Here is a 21078-nt window from a genome sequence, read left to right as displayed (position 1 = left end):
TTTGAATATTCAAGTTGTACACGGGATCAGAATACCTTAACTAATGTATATTTTCCATAATTTCAATAAACCATGGACTGATTACAGGTATTTCCTGCAAAGGGAGTTATCCTGCTACAAGGAAATACTTCTTGAAAGATGAAACAAAAAGTGAAACCATAAAATAATTCTAGGTATCATTTGAAACATACCAGCAAAGTAGGCTAATCTGAAGCCTTTTCTGGAGATGCTGTCATCGGAATGAAACCTGATCCAAACATGATCCTGTGAAGAGATGTATGGTGAGGGAATGGAAGAGCCGCATGCTCTGTAGCCTTCAACATTCTTGTAGCTTCCAATTGTTAACCAATCTGAGCTGCACCGTCGAGATCCCTGAACATCAAAGTCTTGAAAGCTGAAAATGAGAAAAGGTCAAAATTGTTACTGAACTGGATGTTACACAACCAAGCTGATGAATTACTACACATAAAAATGGAAATTAGCTGTAAGTTTTTTTTTAAATAAAAGACCAGCTTCTCTATCCCTGTAAGAACAGGACTTAAAACAAACATTAAGTCTTCATATAAAAATAAATTTTATTATTGAAATTGCTCTTCTGTGTCTCATTTAATGATTTTATATATTAGTAAGTGGTTCTGTTTACCCAAATTCCATCAGAATTTTAGCTAATTCTACACTTATGACAATGATATGATTTGACATTATAAATACAGCTAAATTGGTCAAAATTATGTTTTCAGGTAAGACTTTCTCCCAGTCGCACTACTTTTTACTCAAACATTGTATTATGGAATGCCACAGCATGGCTACACTACATCAAGACAGGTTGTCATGGTAATGAAGTGGGAAGGGGAGACAATCTGGGCAAAACGGGTCTGTACAGACAACAGAGAAGTTTATCAGAACTGAAATGTGAAATGTACGAATGGAAGAAAACAATGTGAAAGGAGAAAAATTAGTTTTATTAAAAACAAACAGTATGAAAAAGTTTAGAAAGCATTCTAGGAGAATTTCCTCTACATACTTTTAATGCAAAATTCTTATATTTCAGACACATTGAAAAGAATTCCAATAAATGAGCACATCGAACTTCTTTCTAGACACCAATTCTCCATCAGAAAACAAAGGCTACATGGCTGTGTGACAGCAAATCAGATAAAAGGTAAGGCAGAAAACAGACAAAACTGAAATCCTTCATTACAGGAAGGAAGAGAAAACTAGTAGACACAGTTGGCAGTTAAAAATGTCTAGTTAGTACTTCTATGATCCATGTGGATAAAACAGGGGCACTGTTACCTTATAGTAATGATCTCCCCTGGGTTGGCATGGATGTACCAGCTACAGTTAATTCGGGCAGGATACTCAGAGGGCCACCCTGGACTTGTGATTGTTCCACTTGGTGATCGAATTTGTTCTGGAATATCTCCACAAGCTGAAAAATACATATATATTTAAAGTAATTTGATTAATTCCATTTTTTTAAAGTCAATAGGACAGAGAAAGCCTCCAACCCATCAGCACTAATTAGATTATATACTAATTAAAAAACCCCAACTTCTAAAGGAGTTTATAATGGAACATGTGAGCCAAAACATGGTTTTCAACACTGCCAGTGCAGCAGTTCTTCCTCATGTCAATTACTATAACAGATCAAAAAAGATTATTCTATACAGACTTTGACAACTTTAATAAAGTAAAAGATTTTGTATTTCATAATTTTACTATCGGTCTTCACATAGATTCAGTTCAATTTAACCATTCATTTACACCTTAAACTGACAAGTGCATTGGAAGGTACAAAATAAATTAAAGCTAAATTATCAAGTAGCTGAAATTTCCAGTCTTAGGGCAGACCCAGTGTTTGACCATCATTTAAATACCTGCCTCCTAGTTCTTGGCATGGAAATGATCTTCACACATGATTCCAAATGCTTGAAAGGCAAAGAGCACTTACTGCAGCACACTTCACTTATAGATATGAAAAGTTAGGTTCATAAGAGATTATTCTTAGGAGGGACTTGTGCTACTACTTTTCTGATAAAGGACTAGAAAGCTTATATTTATAGGTTAATTATATGCAACTGAAGTAACTCAGCCATTTGTATTCTTACTTTATTATAACAGAGCAGCTTTCTGCATTGGCCTTAACTCAGCTGCTGTTCCTCTTACAGGACTGCTCTCAGCTCTGCTGATTTTAAGTAATGTATTTACTAGGTTTGTGGTTTTGTTTTCCTAGTTTTTCCTCTTAGCAGCCTTATATACAGCATCTGTCATATATCCTATTCACAATCTTCACATAACTAGGAAGTCTAGAATACTCTCACTGCAGAGCTTCAAATTAAGAGGAAGTTTCAGTGGTCAGAAAACACATTAAAAATAATTGCCCACTTTGTTTTTATTTTTCAATTTTCTCACTGCTAGTTCAAAACCTGCAAGCTCTCTAAGTTTACTGGTAGCACAACCAGTTTACGCACAATAGTTTAAACATAAGAACTATAACAAATGAGAAAGCATTTTCATTATTGTCCTAATCACCAAAAGCTTTTAGAGTTTCTATGTGATTAAAGTAACAAATCAGAACTGATACAGTAAGCAACATGATGAAAAATGAACTGCATTTAGAACAGTGCAGAAGTTGTAATAAAGTAATTTGTAAAAAGGTTATTTTCTTCTCTATTTTTACAATCAAGCTTTCAAAGTAACTTTTCAATACTATAAAGACCTGAAATTATTGTCTGGCTCTAATACAATATGAAGTTATACTCTTAAATTATTATTAGTGCTTTAAAATATTTCTACATGGTATAACAAATACATTTCTAAAAATATGTTTAGAAAAGACAAAGTGCTGGCAATATATTAGAATTTTGTGTATTAGCTAAATACACATGCAAAAATAAAACTCAGTAAGTTTACTGCTTTCCTGTGCAGCTATAAGAGAACATTGCTTTAAATGGTTTTTCCCATGCTTCTTTTTAGAACTTTATTCATGGTGCAAAGTATTAACATACTTTAACTACAGAACATAGGACCTGCCCTTATATCTAGGGACAAAAAAGTCACAAAATACGGAAAGACTGCACTTGAACATGCATCATCCACTTTCTTTTTAAATTTTGAGCAAACCCTATAGGTGGTGCTCTAAGACCACGATATTTTGGAACACAGCTCCTGTGTAAATGATCTTGTTATACTTTACATTTGTTCAGGTAAGAAATGGAAGGTATGGAAAGAAAAACTGGTCATTCCATTGTTGAAGTAAAATAGCAGTTTTAACTGTTTCAGAACAAAAATATCAAAATATCTAGAAGGTATAAAACATTTTGTACCAAGCCTGCAAATGTTGGTAAACATTTCCACATACTACTTGGTTACTACTGAAATAGTGCTCAGCTTAAAATAAGTTGCCTGCAGGTGAAATTTATACTACTACAACATTCACCTGGTATTAGATATTTACAAACTGACAGACATGATTTTGTTACTAAGAACCTCTAAAGAAGCTTTTACGTTTGCCTGAAAAAGGAAACCTTGCACTGAAATACACGAAAATGATCCATCCAATATATGATCATTCAGTTTCAGAGAGTTCACCCCCAAAAACTTAAACACACTAAAAATAAAAGTACAGCATATGTCTGTTGAATAGGAACCTCCAAACACTGCTAGCAATTGCAAACTACAATGCAACCAGTTCGGCAAGTTCCCATGCTGGCACAGCACCCCCAACAACTCTCATCTGCTCAATCCAACCCCTGCAGCAGCACAAACAGTAACTTTTACCTTTATGCAAGTTTGAATGGAAGAAATTCTGCACTTAACCAAGGTAATACTTTCAGAGAACCATGAAAACTCTCAGTTTTACTCAAATTCAGGATTTTTTTATCCTTTGTTTGCAGAACCAGCCATATCCTATAATTTCTATATTTTTTTATTTAAGATGGCTTTTTCTCTGTTTCCACTAAAGCTCACATTAAAGAGCTGAGGGCAAAATATGACCAGTTGCAGCAGCATCCAATATGGAAAGAGAAAAGCAGACTATGGAGGGCATGAGGAAGTAAGAATGATCACAGACACAAAAATACAGGGTGAACAACATGGTGTTAGTGCTGCAGAAGAGAGGAAAAAAATATGCTTATGACAAAGTGTGGGTTAAAAAAAAAAAAAAAAAGAATGGACTTGAAAAGGGAATTACAGCTTCCTTAACTTCAGGTTAGCTACATATGCTAAATGCACATGCATACTTGCCATATATTCATGTAACTAAACATCTCTTTCTTAGGAGACAACAGAAATCTTCCCTTCTCTTAAATGGTGTAAAAAGGTCAAGATCAACTGTGCAGAAGCTGCACTTCAGAAGTGCTGTCATTTTGAGAGAATAGTTTCTCAGCAAGATTTTTAAAATCAAGGATAACCTTTTGAAATAGAACAGTTTTAAAGGGAATATACTTTATAAAGATAACAGCAAGCATTTAAAATCATTTCCTGACTCTGCCTAACCAGAATGTTTCTCCTAGACCTTTTGAAACTATAATGTAACATACATTTTATTCACCTGTTTGAAAACATGCAGAATGTGAGCAACATCGAGGACATGGGATTGCAACCAAGGCAGAAGCAGAAGTGAAACTGAAAAGCTTGCATTGTAGAAAGCAAAGACACCCAGTGATGTGTGTCTCAGACGTTCTCAAATCTCATGCTGGGGGCTGTATGATTTGGAGGAAGAAGCTTCTACATGGGTGTTGCCTCTGCCTACCTTCCCTTCAATGCCCTTTTATTCTTTAGTACAATTCTGCTCATCCATCTCCCACCTGTTTTAAACTCTTTCCTTTGAGAAACTTTATTTTGCTAACAATCTATTTGCAATTCTGTTTGTTACTTTGCTACTACTCTTCAGCACATTACAATACTGCAATCAGGACTGAAGATGTTTCACAAACTACAGTGCAGAATAATGGTCAAAAGAGCTGTGCACATCATTTTCTGGCGCATGTGGATTTTCCTGCAGAGTTTTAAAAATAGTTACAACCATTTCCTTCTCCCTGAAACTTGTTTACCGCCCCACATTACAGAACATTACCATAAACTACCTATGGCATGCTGACTGGTAAACAGAAGAGAGTCAGTGAAAGCTTTACCAAATACAACTAGCAAATTATAACACGAAAATAATTAAGAAACCTATGCAGAAATTCTGTAACAAGATCTAGAGAAGTAAAGTACCTGTAGTAAGAGTGAACAACATGTCAAGGAAAAAAGTCACTTCAGAAAAGCAGGGAGAGGGAGATTAGGGATTTATCTTCACAGTAATGCCAGGAGATTAGTTGAAAAGATAAAAGAATTAGCTTTCAATGTGAACCACAAGATGATAAGGTATGCATTATATTGGACATGGTAAGGACATGAATGCAGCTGGATAAATGATCTGAAGGTGTTTAAAACAGCTTAGAGTAAAAAGAGAATAATATTGTGATAAAGTCTAAACCACGAAGAAGGAGGGTAATTATTGCATTGTAGCTCTCAGGAGCCACTAAAAGTCTTATTGGGAGAACTACAGGGGAAGAAGGCATAGGAATCTTTGCCTCCAGGACAAGCCAAAAAGCATTTTAAATAAAAGCTGCTCTGCAATACAGAAACACACTCAGCAAAAAGAAATAGTTTTTATACACATATATATATATATACACACTATATATATATATATATAAAAACTATTGTTAACAATAGTTTACACCAGTAAACTGTAAACAGAACAACTGTTTACACCAATGCTGAAGTTCTTTAAAATGGAGAGGAAGAGGGGAGGCTGGGGAGATGGAGGAATTGGTTTTGCAATTGTGACAATTATGGCTCAACATACCTCAAAGGCATACCTGAAAATATTCCTAAATTTTTCAGATTTGAAAGGCATAAACACTTTTCTCTACACAAGAGACAACATTCCACTACTGTTGCTGGTAGAAAAAGCATGCTTATATATTAGTGTATCTGTAACTTGGCAGATAATACTATACAGCAGAAGCATAAATACCAAAGACCACAGAGGTCTGTGCTATTAAAACATAACTTAGGAAGGTATGTCATGTAGTCTTATAGCAGCAGGAGGACAGGAAATCTACCATCGAGACAATAATTTCATTTTAAATCCTGTCTTGGTAGCAACTGTCCAAGAAAATCACTTGCTTCGTTTCAACACTAAGTGAAAGTTGAATTTAGAAAGATTAAAGGCCAGATGTCTTTGGTTCTATTTTACAGAAACTCTGCTTGAAACTGCTCTGCTAAATATAAAGCTGTGCAGGTATGCTTGAAAAACATATCATTTACAAGTTCAATAATATGTTTGGGGTAATGAATTTATTTAAAAGAAACTGAAAAAATCATGTCATTCATACCCGTCTTTTATACTTGGGTCATGCACTTTTTAGGATGTACATACAAATAGCAGTAAGGAAAATGACACTGGGTTGGTCTACACACTTTCTTTGTGTTGTCATTAACAGACCATCCCCAGATCTATTATCTCAAAATTCCCCAGTGAAGAATTTGCACTTTATATTCAGACAGAAACTTTAGAGGGTGATATTTATTTTTTCCCATCTGGAAAGCTATTTTAGAACACAGGAACATCAGAGCTACTTTTATATAATTTTTTTTCCTAATTTTCTTTTTTATTTATTTTTAAATGGATATTTCCTCTCAGTAGTTAAAGGTCTATCTACCAGCTGCTGTTATCTTGCGTAGAAAGTACGTTGTGTTCTGCTCTTCTTGGCACTGCCTATTCAAGCATGCTGGCCAAAGTACTGGAAGCAGACTCAAAAATTCCATTCACCTCTTGCCCAGCAGATGCTTTTCTGCCTGTATTGCGACCTGTGACATGACTGTTGCAGTAAACAAAGGGGTGAGAGGTTGTTAAAACATACCCTGAAAGTTCTATAGCTAGATTTTAGGCTGTGTATCTCATACATTCCAATTCCAGCAACAATTGTTCCAACAGGGGCAAGTAGCTATGCTGATATTAATTATTTACAGTGTGCCATAAAAGTACCATATATGATAGTTGATGCATTCCAACTGTTAAAAAGTAACAACATTTTTCATGATGCAGTACAAGAATGGGTAAGAAAGGTCTTCTATAATTAGACTTTTAACAGTGTTTGAGTGGTAAACAATGAAAGGGAAATAGAAAGCAATAGGGTGTAACAGAGACCATCCACTCACCATACATTTATCAAAAAACTTAACTGTGTGCACAAGTAGAAATATAATGTTTGAAGCAATGCTGTGAGGATAACTACAGTGAGATATGCAAGCTGCTTTCAAAAAGGACAAGTTTGCATTTTGACTCATTTTAGAAGGGTGTGTGAAAACCAGTTTTGATTTCTAGGAATTAGCGCCAGCTTCCCCATGGAAAGAATCAGGCTTGTATTCTTCTACACACTGAGGAGTGTTTATCTACCCATTTGCACATATCCTGAGTATCTGCATCATAAAACACGCCCAGCAGCTTGGCTGATGCTGCACAACATCTGAAGAACAAAGACTGTACAATGGCCACACAGTCACATCACTAACACAGAGTAGTCCCGACCGTAGCTGCTGCCTGGAAGACGCCTGAGGCCGACTGACTGGAAGAGAACGCAGCAACCTTTCAGCAACCTGTGCCGCTTTTACACCCCATATTCTCCCAGCATCTCAGTCTCTCAGTTTCATGAGTTCTAAAATCTTTTTTTTTCTTGTATTAAGGAAACTGTGCAGTCAAGTGTACAGTAGTTTCAGTTACTGCTTCAATCTAATCAGGTGAAATGCATAACTCTTGGATTTATATTATTTGACAGTAGCAATGTCCAAAATTACATTTCAGTAAATTTCATTTCAGAAAAACTTTACTGTTGAAAGAAAATATCAATTCAACTTAAACTAACTTTTCTCTTAGTTCAATGTTTGTATGGAAAAATAATTAAGCAGTCCACTTAGAAAGGCATAATCTGTTCATGAGCGTGCAGGTATCAGTTTTATCTTATGAGAATTTTTCCATGTTCCAGTTGCTTCATTCCTTATTACATGCTGCAAAAGGCAGTAATAATTTTTATAGCCAAATATCTCTTCATAAGATACCAGGTGGCTTTCAATATTTACTATTTAAGTCATGCATGAAATTTAAACATTACAAAAAATGACTTACCCGTTGACACTCCTGAAATATGCACATTTTCAGAATGTTCTGCAAGAGCACCATTTCCTAAAATTAAACATAATGAATAAGCTAATTTCCAAGATAAAATTTGTAGAAATTCTTCAGATACCTTTTTACAGAACAGAAAGAACAAAAATGAAGTTATTTTAATTAATATTAAACATTAAAGGTCCTACGTTAATTTATGATAAAACTTAAAAGAGAAAAACCAGAGAAAAGTTACTATACAATAAAAAAACCTCAGGTATTGCTAGTTTACTAGGAACAATAAAATATACTAGAAAATTAAGGAACAAGAGACTGACAATGGCAGAGTTTTGAGAAACTATCCATTTTAGATAGTAGACTTGTACGATTGTGCATCAAATGCTGTTATATTTTCATGAAAGATTTATTTCAATGCATCTTCCTCATCTCCTCCTGGATCAAGATTTGTAAGTAAATGCTATGCAAATACAGACATCCAGGGAACTACAACCACCTATTTCATAATGAATTGCAGCCTATATGCTTTACCCAGAAAGATGGCTCAAATATAGCACGGAACCAGCTACCTTCGAGAGTTAACTCCCTATAACTGTTCACTAAAATTAAGTATACTTGTGAAGATGAACAACAGGACCCATGTGGTCACCAAGAGTTAGAGACAAAGAAGTTATCCCTCCAATTCCAATACTACTTTGTACTTCTCCAGAGAAAAAGCAGTCTCCTAAAGCAAATACCTTTGCTGACAGGTGGTAACCCTGGTACATGAGATCAAGTTGTATTTGCGCACATTTCTCCCACCGAACAGATTTCTCCTCTCCTTTATTCACCATCCTTTCTTTTAACCTTTACAATAAATTTTTAATAAAATCTTTCAGGAATTTTGGGAGGAGAGAGCTACTTTGATAAATAAGCTCCTTTGAACATACACAGTGAATCTAAAATGTAAAATACATCACTAAGCAAATCTTAAAAACACAACTCTTAATCCCTCAAAGTTTTGTAATATTGAAGATTTGCCATGTCACATAGATTTCAATACATGTGAAATCAGTTGTGGCACCAGCTTTTCAATATAAGTATGGTATGTCTGGATAACAAGAACCTTAAATACACAAAGAAAACACAAATTCCTTTTATACCAATTTAAAGACTTACAAGTTGACCTAGAAGATAAAACACCTAAGCAACCACAGCTCAGTGCTCCTCCACTGCAGTGGTTACAAACAAAATGTTTCAGAAATTGCTCACTGAGTTGGCATCAAATGCACAAAGACATAACTTTTTACTTTTTAAAGACACCATACAGTTAGAAACCTGATGATCAGAATTTGTAGAAATACAGCAAGTGTAATTTATTTATTTTTTAAAAAACTAAATTCCTTGGCTCTTGAAAGTGATGTTTCCCACCCCTTTTTCAATGTACAAATTTTGCTGCATATATTTACTTGGCAGTTTCCTTTGCCTCAAATAAAAAAAAAAAAATCCACACCATAACAAGTCTCTTTAATGTTCAAAAGCCTGAAGTCTTTTAAAACAAAAACTATTTAAAATACTGTGTTAGTGAGCAACTATTTTCCAATTAAACTATTTTCTAAGTAAAATATACTTCTAAGTTTTAAAAACCTGTTTTCCAAATAATTCCTCGATTTTGCATATCGCTGACAAGCCAAGGACTGTTGCCACTCTGATTTCATGCCTACAGTAACACTTAGCTCTCAATTTACAAAATAAGCATCTTTGCTGCAAAGCGATTTTACTTGTAACTGATTCCACAGAAGCACATCTCTGATTGTTTTGTTTTCTACAATTTCCATCAGCATAAGGAAAACATTAACACATTTCAAGATCTTTTGTTTTAATCTAAAAAAAGCTTACCAATATTTTATCTTTCAAATACATTAGGGATTATTAACCTTTTTTTATTTGCAAAAAGGGGTATTAGCACGTTTAAGTGTACCTGCAGTTGTTACTGAACATTGAAAATTAATAGCATGACGAAAAAGAAGGAACTCACAAACATTTAGAAATATGAAAAAACTACCCAAAACCTGAAGTAACTATGCTGAAGACAGTCAATACCTGGGCACTCACTGATGCCCCTAGAATCTGCATTCCTGACAAGCTCCCTACGCATAGCAACCAGGAAAACGCCAGAATACTAATGGAATTAGTTCTGAGAAAAATACAGTAAGAAAACATGGAAAGACTGATGTAACAATGAAGTGATGGAAATCAAAGCAAAGCATATATATGTATATATATATAAAAAATATTGACAAAAACTATAAATCATTAATAATGAGAAGCATACTAAAAAGGGAATTCACATCTAAATCTGATACACACTGACCCAGAATTAGTGAGTTAAGAAAATTTAGAGCCAATAATCAAAGATAGAGCACTTTATTATTTTTCTTCTAAATATGCTTTACAATCTAGCAATTAATCTTGAGATAAAGTGATGTCACATTTATTGTCAAACTAACTTCAGCGATTAGTCAGAAGCAGCACTAACGTGTGACAATGAAGCCTCATTTCATATCCAATTCTATAGTATCAAAAAAGGTGGATTTTTTAAAAAAAGTCTTTCCTTCCCAGTAATCTTCCATTATACGAAAAATTAATCTGAGAAATCTCTCAGATTATTACTTCCTTTTTTTATTGGAAACTGTCAGTGAAACAGAGTGTCTTCAGATGCCATTTAAGTGTTATTAACTGCTGACAGACACCTTTATGAAATTTTTAGGCAATGATCCTTATATGATCTGAACAATTATGTCACATATAAAGTGAGGCTACTAGAATATCAGTATGTCAGATAACAGATCAGTAATTTCCATTAAGATATGGGAGCATAATTATGTTTGAAATTCCTATTAGTTTAAACAACACAGCAGAGGATGAGTTATGTAAAAAAATTTTCTTAGGTCACCAACAAGTTTTTATCTTTCTTGTATATATGTTTTAAAGAAAGATTTGCTATTGATTTCCATTTCAACCTTAAGTTTTAAACTGAAACATCTAACAAAACTTAGACTCCATATCAGTGGAGTGTGACAACACAGTGCTGGAATACACACAGAGAAGCTCCTGCCTTCCATTCTACCTGTGAGAAATCAACATTGTTTTTCTAAACCCAACATCTTCCACCTTTTGTTTCTGCTGACTTCTTAGAAGAGATCACTTGTGTAGCCAGGACTACTCCCATCTTCTTCACATCCTTTTATAAATATTTAGTAGAAACAGGCCACTTATTTTAAGTAGTATTAAAACAAGATATGTTTGTTAACTTTAGCCCTGCAGCTAGCTAAGATATGGTCAGCAACTTGTATGTAAGTTAAATTCAAATAGACAACGCTCAAGATAAAAACAAGCACTTAATACGCTTTTTTTTAAAAACAAAAAACCCCCCAAAGGATATTTCCTAAACAGAATACACATGTTAAACTACTGGTAATCTATAGATAAAGCAAAAGCATGGAAAGTATTTTTAATGGTTTTCTATTGATGTGCACATGAGTTTGTTGCCACCACTTGTGTTAATACCTCTAAAGATTCCTTGACTGCAATATAAAAAACCCAGCTAACTGGTTACTAAATGAGTTAAGGCTCTTGATAGACTGTTTTACAGCATAGAAAAACCTTGCAATTTCTGCCTTTCTGTCTTTGATAACTTTAAAAATTTCTCAAATGTTCAAAGCATGGTTATGGTCAAAGTTGTTCATTGATTCTGACAGATGCATCTGTAAAATTTTATTTTACTTCCACAGCACAGAGCCAGTCCTTTTGACCTTCACCAGTTTTTTTTTATTCCACTCAAATCCTCTGCGTTGCAATGCCACCTCACCTTACGATCAGGCAGAAAGAGACAAGTAGTTCCACAGACACTTGAATTAATTCCTTTTGATTCATGCCTCACAGCTGGCTGACCACAGAAAAAAACAAGACAACACTAGGTTTGCCTTCAGGATTTTCAGCACTTGGGGCATCTCTCCCCTGCAAGTCTATATGAAACGGTGGTAAATTCCCCATACCCCACCCTGAAAAGCGAGACACCCTCACATCATCAATTCCCATCAACCTGGTCCAAAGTCCTACACAGAGTCTGCAGAGGTGAACAGAATTACGCAGAAGATAAAATCATAGCCTTGGAAGGTATTTGACTCAGTAACTACTTCTGAGTTTCATTGCAGGTATGAAACTAAACACAGGCCAGGGAGTGGGGCTGGCCACAATGAAAAATGTGGCACCAGCAAACACTCCAACCAAACAGCAGAGAAAAAGAATACTCTTACACTTAAAAAACATGACATGTTTGGAAAAAGCAACCGTTAAGTTCTATGTATTTGAAACCCAGACAGCAGCAGTGATCCTCAGCCTCACTGAGCATTATAGCAGAGGCTACTATAATGCAGTTGCCTTTGTTTTAGGATGTGACCCCCTACATCCATCCTTCCCCACAGCCTCACCACAGCTCTCTCAAAAATGGGATGAGTAGGCTCAAAGGATTATCTGCATATAACTTTGGAGCATAAAACTGTGCCTACGGTCCTGATATGAGCTCCTCCTTTAGGCTTTACTCAAATTCATGCAGTTTTCAGAAAGGCAAACAGAACCCCAGGCTCCCATAATGAAGTGGCCCTCTTAGTCAAAATATTCAGATTAAGAAAGACAACCTTCTGCACTCCAGATATATATATGAACTTGAATGCTTCAGACAAAGAACAAGTTTACCTAAATAATGACATCTGAGATAGCAAATAATGACTCTTCAATGAAGCCTCATTTTGATTTTGATTTGACTAAAATTAGTAATACTAATTTAGTACATTGAAGTGATGCATATTGCAAAAGTACACACAAAAATCTGACACATGCAACTTTGTCCACTGTGATTGTAAAATCAAATCTTATAATTTCAGTTTGATAAAACATCATATATCTTGGGACTAAATTAAATTCAGACTGTCTTTTACAGAAAAATTAATTTAAGTGTTGAAATGAAAAATTAAAAGAAAAGAATTCACAGTGGTAAAGACCAATTAAAGTTACCTTTATTTCTGCTGTTTCACCAAGTAGTTACTGTCCACAAAAAAAACCCCAACATTCATACCTATCTCCATTGAAGCTAAATTCATCTTTATCAAGATTAAGCCTCTGCCATTATCTTAACAGCCAAATTACAATCCTCCTATAAATAGAACTGTATAAATTGAAGAACTGTTGTAACTGAATGGCTGTGAAAAGTGAGCCTTTTCTAAACTACCTTGAGTTAAAAGGTACTGTGGTACATAAGCAGACTGGACAGGATATTTTTCTTGAACCACAATTATCAGGGACAAGAGATCAACAACACTTCCTCTATATAATGTGTTTCTAAACACCCTTCATCGTGGTACATGTTCAACCTGCTTTACTTTAGACAATGTATTTCATGACCAAACTTCCTTTCTTCATCCCACTCCCAAAATTCCTCTGCACCCTGTACCTTATGAGGGGTAAGCTTAAATTGTTTACTCTGCCTCTTGTCAGTTGAAGTTACTTTGCAATAATCTTCGCCAAATTTTGCTTCTAACTGACCAAATGTGGATGATCCCACCAAAAAAAGGTTACTATATGCTTTCATGAATAATTTGGTGCTGCCTTCCATATCCCCTCACTAAAAAGTGATGGTCTAGTCAAAAAATAACAACAATATCCTTCTTTATCTATAGAAATGGGAGCTGGTAAGATACATGATGTCTCTGCAACATTCCAGGCTTTTTGGGAACGACTCCTTTTGTGACCACATTTTGAGACGGTACCAGCCCACTTCCTGCAAACACCTAAGCACAGCTGTGCAGAAACAAGCTCCCTCTGATGATGCCACTTTGTCACACTGAACCACAGCCAGGCTCCTCTGCTGAGTCTGTGGGAGAAAAGTGGGTTCCTGCCCACCCATCATACCTATGGACATCCCTGGTTGTGATGTTACATGTAGCTCAGAGCAGGGCATGCAGAAGACCAACAGAAAAACAAGTACTACCACTGCCCTTCAGATAAACTACATGATCTTTAAAGGTTCCTTCCAACACAAATCACTCTATGACAAAAACATTTCTTCAGTATGTAACCAAAAATACTGTACTGAATTATTTGCATGTAGGTCACATGCAGTTAATGAGCTAAAAAAATTAGATAGGAGCCTCCTCAGACTTTTTGGCTCATCAACTGCAACTTCATCTCCTGAACACTTATATTTGTCAAACTACTGTAAATTTAGAATTAAATGCAATAGCTGCAGGAATTTAATGCTGTAACAACTGCAGAGCTACACATCCATAGGTATATGGTCATACTGCAGCCAAGCTCTCCTGTTCTGCAGAAGGAGCGGTGTACTGAGTACGCAACTGAGAAAAAACATTTTCTGTAATCTCAGATGAACAAGGTTACAAAAGGCACTAGACTTGTTTTGTCCTCCTTTATAACCCAGAAGAGTCTCTGAGAATATGGTTTCTCTTGTACTTTCTTTTCTATCTGTGCAACATGTGTTCTCCAACCACTGCTAAACTGTATTACAGAAATTCAGATTTTGCCTTCCTCAGAAGACAGGAAAAGCTGCATGTGAACTTCAAATTACAAGAGAAAAGGAACTGAAAGTGGAGCAAACAGTGGAGAAAAAAACCCAAACCAACCACAGCCTAATCATTTGAAACTTACTTTCCCAGAACAGTCTGTGAAATAAAGAGAATTATTGCTACAGGGAATGCTTCAAATTAAGGTGTAGCAGAGCTCAGAGCACACGGTCCACTGAAGCCAGGCAACCATTTGCTACATCTCTATATCCAGTAAAAAGGCAAAGCAGCAATATCATTCCTGGATTTCTAAAGAAACCAGTCACAGCCTTTACAGGTATCATTTTATTTACCACCATTTTATTATTTTCAGCCTTCTGATGGCTTAGTTTGGAATCACACTACATCCCTTCAATTAGAGATATGCACAAAACAAACTTAGTTTATGCACCAATACATATTTAGATCAATTTCTCGGGATAAGATTCACAATTCTCAGAAATCTCATATTTTCCTGTCTTTTTTTATATAGTGTACTGCACTTTAACAGCAAGTTTTTGTCTGATACGCAGCTACTGCTACTTCCTTGACAAAAGGCCACATGTAATTCAAGCAAAAGGCCATAAAAAAAGCACCATGAGAGGTGACAGTACTGACTTTTAGGCATTAACTGATCAATAATCTTCAGTTTAGTTGCAGAATCTTCCCAACAGTTATTGACAAATTTTGTATTATTTATTTTTAAATCAACAGTTTGGCATTAACTAGTTAAGTGCAGGGGTTTTTTTTCTCCCCCTTGTTTCCTTAAAGTTAAGTACTGGAGTCATAGGAATTTCAGGTGCTCACTTGTAAAGCAGCACTACATTGTGCAGCAAGATGCAAATTCTCCTTTACGTAATAGCTGAATTAAATAACCATTTATTTTAACACATGCAATACACAGAAACACTGAGAAAAAGCCTTACTGCTGTGCAGACATCAGTCAGAATTCTCTACTAAAGAAAAGCAGAGTAACATAGTGCCAAGATTTATTCCAAATCCCTATAACAGAAGAACATCTGCTACAAAAAGAAATACAGTAAATATATTTAAAATTTCAAACAGTGAAAGCAAATGTTCACAGGAAATGAGAAAGTGTTATATACTCCAATACTACAGTGGCATAATTAATTCCTTTAATTAATAAAAGAATAAAAATTACTAACAGATGAAACTATACTGAAATAGTGGCTTCTTTAAATGTTTAATGACACAAAAGCAAGTAATAACCACAAAATTTCACTGTAAAAGCAGATAAAGCACAGAACTTGTTTACAATACACAATGCTGTTATTTTATGTGGTACCATTTTTATTTTAGGCCAACTGTGATGTAGCTTTATTTACTAAACTAAGACAAGAACTAGAGAATCAATTCTGCAATGGAATAATTTTATGTAGGTTTTTTATTTTTATTTTTACCTTTTACAGTATCCAATACCTAACATTTTGTGCTTAAACAATTATTTCTTGGGCATAAAATAATGGGTATGATGCTGCTAAAAGTCTGCACTGTATACTTAAAACATGTTTTCCAGTATTGTTTTCTTTAAATCACTCCCTCATTCTTATACAGTCCTTTCTTCCTCACATAGGGACTTTAAATGACATGCAGCTGTACAACACCTTTGAAAAACAAGTCTTTATTCATTCTTTGTGAGTAAAATAGTCACGAAATTTCCAAATCTGCATGCGCTGTACAGAGCCTACACTCAAAGTTAATCACTACTTTAATGAACAACACACTTTTATTGTTAAAAATAGCAATAGGGCCATGAACATGATCAGAAGGCTGGAGCATCTGCCCTTTGAGGAAAGGCTGAGAGCTGGGGTTATTCAGCCTAGAGAAGTGAAAGCTCTGGTGTGACTTTACTGCAACCTTTCAGTGCCAAAAGGGACTTAGATAAGAGAGTTGGAGAGAGACTTTAGACAAAGGCCTGTAGTAATAGGACAAGGGGTAATAGCTTTAAACTGAGAAAGTAGGTTTAGTTTGGATATCAGGAGGAAACTTTACTGTAAGGGTGATAAGGAACAGGCTTCCTAGAGAAGTTGTGGATGTTCCATCCCTGGAAATGTTCATGGCCAAGTTGGATGGGGTTGGAACTATATGATCTTTCAGGTCCTTTCCAACCCAAACTATTCTATGATTTTATAATCCTGGTAACACTGAATCAAAAATCCCCCAATAATAATATCCTACTACTCTTACATTCTGTAGCATTGTAACATTACCCCTACACCAAAAAAGTCTGCAGTCTTTCTTCAAAAATTGACTATTATAACGCATACTCTAAAAATCTAAGTTCACTCCATCAGTGAATGCTTTGAATTTGAAGAATATTCAACGATCAGGTCATTACAGATCTATTAGCTTCTTTAACAAAATATAATACATCCTTTACTCCGTATAACTTTATGGTGTTAACCTAGGACTTGTCCACATTAGTCATTTACTTCAGGTAAGGGGCATGCTTTCTGAATCTCCTGATCCTCTCCACCTCCTGTGCTTTGGTTCATACTATGCTGTGGCCTTGAAACCATCAAACTGGACTTCTTTTAGATGATATGCTCTTATTTGTAATGGGTGCTCAGTTTTTTGGGCCCCACCAGAGCTAGTCCAAGGAAAACCCCTTAGAAACATACACAGCACAAACACACATCTTCAGGGTAACTTGTTTTGCTCCACAAATCTGCTCCTGCCAGCCTGCTGGATGTGCCAACGCAGACCCAAGCGTGCTCTCTGCTCCCCACAGCTCCAGTGCTGCCAGGAAGGCTCCACCTCAACCTCAGGCATAAGCTCAGCTCCGCAGTCAATCAGTGCGAGCAAGACCAATTCTCATTCTGGATTCATTAAGCACTGCACACGCTACTCACTAATACTACACCAACGGTGAACGCTGTCACAACACACAAAAGAAAATTTCCAAAATTCCCTATCACCTGAGATGTTAGCATGATGCAAATTTGACACATATGCTGCCAGCCAGATGATGCTGAAGTACTGAAACAGAGCCCACAGCACCATCAGGACACATCAAACAAACATTTGGAAGATGCTGCAGTTTACAACTGACTCACATTCCTGCTAGGTAGCTGTGGCTTCCCAGTCACTTTCCACTCTTTCTTGTCCCTGGAGCACACTGTCATTAAAATACACAAATTTTAAAGTAACAACTAAACTGATTTGACTTCAGAAAAGGATTTTTGTGTGAAAATAAAAACAATTAAAGCTCCTCAGTAGTAGTTTTAAAGGGCAGGGACAGAAAAGAACCTGACATTAGCTTTTATTCTCACTCAAAAATTCCACAAACTATTTATAGACAGTTCTAATATACTTGGCAACAAGCAGTGGAAATTGGAAATCGAGTAGAGGCACTGGCTCAGCTTCAACAAGATTCCTGAATTTAAGCACATAAGTAGTTCTATTCATGTCAAATCCTGCACTTCTACCCAGCCAGGTATAAAGGAGGTTACCTTACTGACCATTGCCTGCAAGTTGTACGTGTTCTCACGTGGTAATCTAATACAGCATTTCAGATTAGACAGAGTAGAAAAACCCAGATTACTAAACCAAATTAAATAGATCAGAAACTAGTGGGAAAAGCAAGAGAGACTATGCTGCCTATCCATCCTTAAATGTGCTATATTCCTTAATAAGGCTTAGGTGCCTATTCTTAACTGATTAGAGCCTATCATTAATTCAAACCTAACAATTTGCACTCCTATCTGGAAACTTCCACTGCTATATAACTAAAAAAACTTGAAAAACGCTAAGTTTCTAGTTAAACAGCTGTGTTTAAAATATTAAAACTCAATACATTTAACAAAGGACTGTTCAAAGCATTTGTACAGGGTTCAGTTGCAGTAACTGTTCTTTTCTTCTGAAATTCCATTTTGGAATTTCAAATACGTCACATTTCAGAAGTGCCAGACTAGGGGAAAATTTACATGTGTGGGCTGCACAGTGCTTATACAGTAGGGGGAAAAGCATTGCAGATTTGATGCATACTCTTCATGCTTTGTACTTTTACCTACCAGTTTCTTTAAATCACTGTTGAGTAAAAAACCTGGTTTTGATTTTGCTCCATGCAGGTTTAAATTCATCTTAATTCCTTATAATTGTATGAGTTCACAACAGTCTACACAGAGCTGGTACATTGTATTAAAAAAATAAAACCAAAACCCCTAACATCCACAACCAACCTGAAGATTTCATGCCTCTATCCCAAGTTAGATGGTAACAGCAGAGCTTCAGGTCATATATTCCTAAAATACAATACTGCTGTTATCCTATCTAATGATTTCATTCCATACCATCTTGAAAAAGTGCTAACAGAAGAAAATCATTATTCATAAATAATAACTGCAATCATCATTAATCTACTATAAGCTTGCAGAAATTATCTGCTCTTACCCCATGAATCCCCACCAAGAACACTCAAAACATCCAAGCTTCTAGTTCCTGATGACAGTATGACTCAGACTTACAACTGATTTTTTCTTCCAAAAAAGACCAAAGTAGTGTAGGAGTACTTGATAGTTGAGGGAGAGGGAGAATCACGAGGGTTTTTGAAAAGAAGAAAAACATTGCTCCATTGCTGCACCTTTATTATTGAAACTCTCTTTCCTTCCCTCCTTCCTTCTCTTTCCTTCTCCTCCCTTAGCCCTTCCTTTTAAAGTCCTCTTCCTTCCTCCCTTCCTCCTCCCTTTATTATTGAAACTACATCTCATGTGACCAACAAATGAAGGCAAAAACAATAGTCATGTTAGAGAGAAATAAAAAAGAAAAAACAATTGCCTAAGATATGTCCAGAGAATGGTTTCAAAATGCAGAAAGCTCATCGGATTCAGAAAATAAAGTTACAAAATCTATTTAAGTCCTTATTCAGCAGAAGGGCCAAGATGTTACAATCCAGACAGAGATCAGGGAAGGAGTTTCATACTTCTGACTGAAGTAGAGGATTGAGAAATCAAACCATAGTTTCCAGATCTGCTACAATCTTTCTGGAACATTGGCCTGAGCAAACCAGGGAATACTGGAGTCAACAGAAAATACTTGCTGAGCTTCAACTCCACCTTTATGAAGGTAACAACAATAAATTAGAATTAACTGCAATCTACCCCAGCTGCATTCGCTGTAGTGACATAACTGAATTGAATGCAAGCAGTTTACTGGGAAAGGCAGTGAATCAACTATATTTACAGCACATTTTTCACATACATCAAATATAAAAATCATAAAAGCCACTGTATGTTTATTGCATCTAGGAAAAATATTCCCATTTGAAAGATAAAACTGTGTCTTCTTTCCTTCTTACCACTTATTACTAGAAATAAAACTTTGATTTTGACAACTTTTTATACTCTTTAATGTGTTTTTCTTTCTTTCTGATAGAATTAAAAAGCACTGTAGAGTTCCCAAGAAAGCTCGTTTTCTTTAATGCACAAAAAAAGGTTCACAGAAACCACAGACCTTACAGAGACTTGTACAGACTTGTTTATGCAAAGTCTGGCAACTGGAGTTTTTAGGCCCTATGCACCTTCTCACACCGAAACTGAACTTACAGAAAATGTCATGGTGACCTTCCAGTAATGCAAGACATAATCTGTGTCCCTTATTAATGCTTTACTGGACTAAGGTGTAAAAGTCACCTTGCACAGTGTAACTCAGCATGCCATCATTCACAAGGACTACAACACAATGAAAAGCACCGCCAAAGGAGGGAAAAGCAATGCACTTTTTCGCCTGTTCCTTCAACATCTGTATAACAATGCTATTTGTTAATCTCAAGTAAACAACCTTGTGATAAATAATTTCATTATTTATTATTAATTACTTGATCAAATTATAGCAGACAGAAGTGGAGATGAGACTGAGTTTCAAGTTTCAACATGTAGATGCTTCCATTCTCACTACTAAAAAGACATTGAATTGACAGAGTTTTTGGGCTACTGTTATTTGTCAGCTTGAAAATTTCAATTGCTATGATAGCAAAGGCTATTAAATTAACTACACAAATTTTCTAGACCTGCCTAAACGATGCTGTTTATTAAATATCCTCAGGCCTTAGGAAGAATAAGAGATGAACTTGCTATAACTTGCTGGTCATAACGTATTGCATTCCTCAAAATGCACTGCAAATTGCTATTAGTCAAAAAAGACATTAAAAAAAGACAGATTGCCTGCAAGATTTGAAATCGATTTTACTCAGATTACTAACTTCTTTAAATAAGAATCAGATCTTAAAATTGCTAAAGCATACTCTTGGTATGAACATGGGTACACACAAATACCTGCCTGGCT

At 35.6% G+C, this 21078-nt stretch overlaps 1 protein-coding gene across 1 annotated transcript in view; it reads right to left on the bottom strand.

Moving 5' to 3' along the window:
* The window catches only part of LRP12 (LDL receptor related protein 12), a 47371-nt gene that overhangs the window by 11024 nt on the left and 15269 nt on the right, over window positions 1-21078 (bottom strand). Inside the window, exons 2-4 of the mRNA XM_050313650.1 lie at window positions 8183-8239; window positions 1297-1432; window positions 192-394 (exon numbers count right to left, since the gene is read on the bottom strand). Coding sequence (XP_050169607.1) covers window positions 192-394; window positions 1297-1432; window positions 8183-8239 — 396 coding nt within the window. The remainder of the gene's footprint in view (window positions 1-191; window positions 395-1296; window positions 1433-8182; window positions 8240-21078) is intronic.

The sequence above is a fragment of the Myiozetetes cayanensis genome, unplaced genomic scaffold (assembly GCF_022539395.1).
Source record: "Myiozetetes cayanensis isolate MyiCay16 unplaced genomic scaffold, myiCay2020 scf1, whole genome shotgun sequence".
NCBI classification, from domain to species: domain Eukaryota; kingdom Metazoa; phylum Chordata; class Aves; order Passeriformes; family Tyrannidae; genus Myiozetetes; species Myiozetetes cayanensis.
This window is presented reverse-complemented; position numbering and strand designations above follow the sequence as displayed.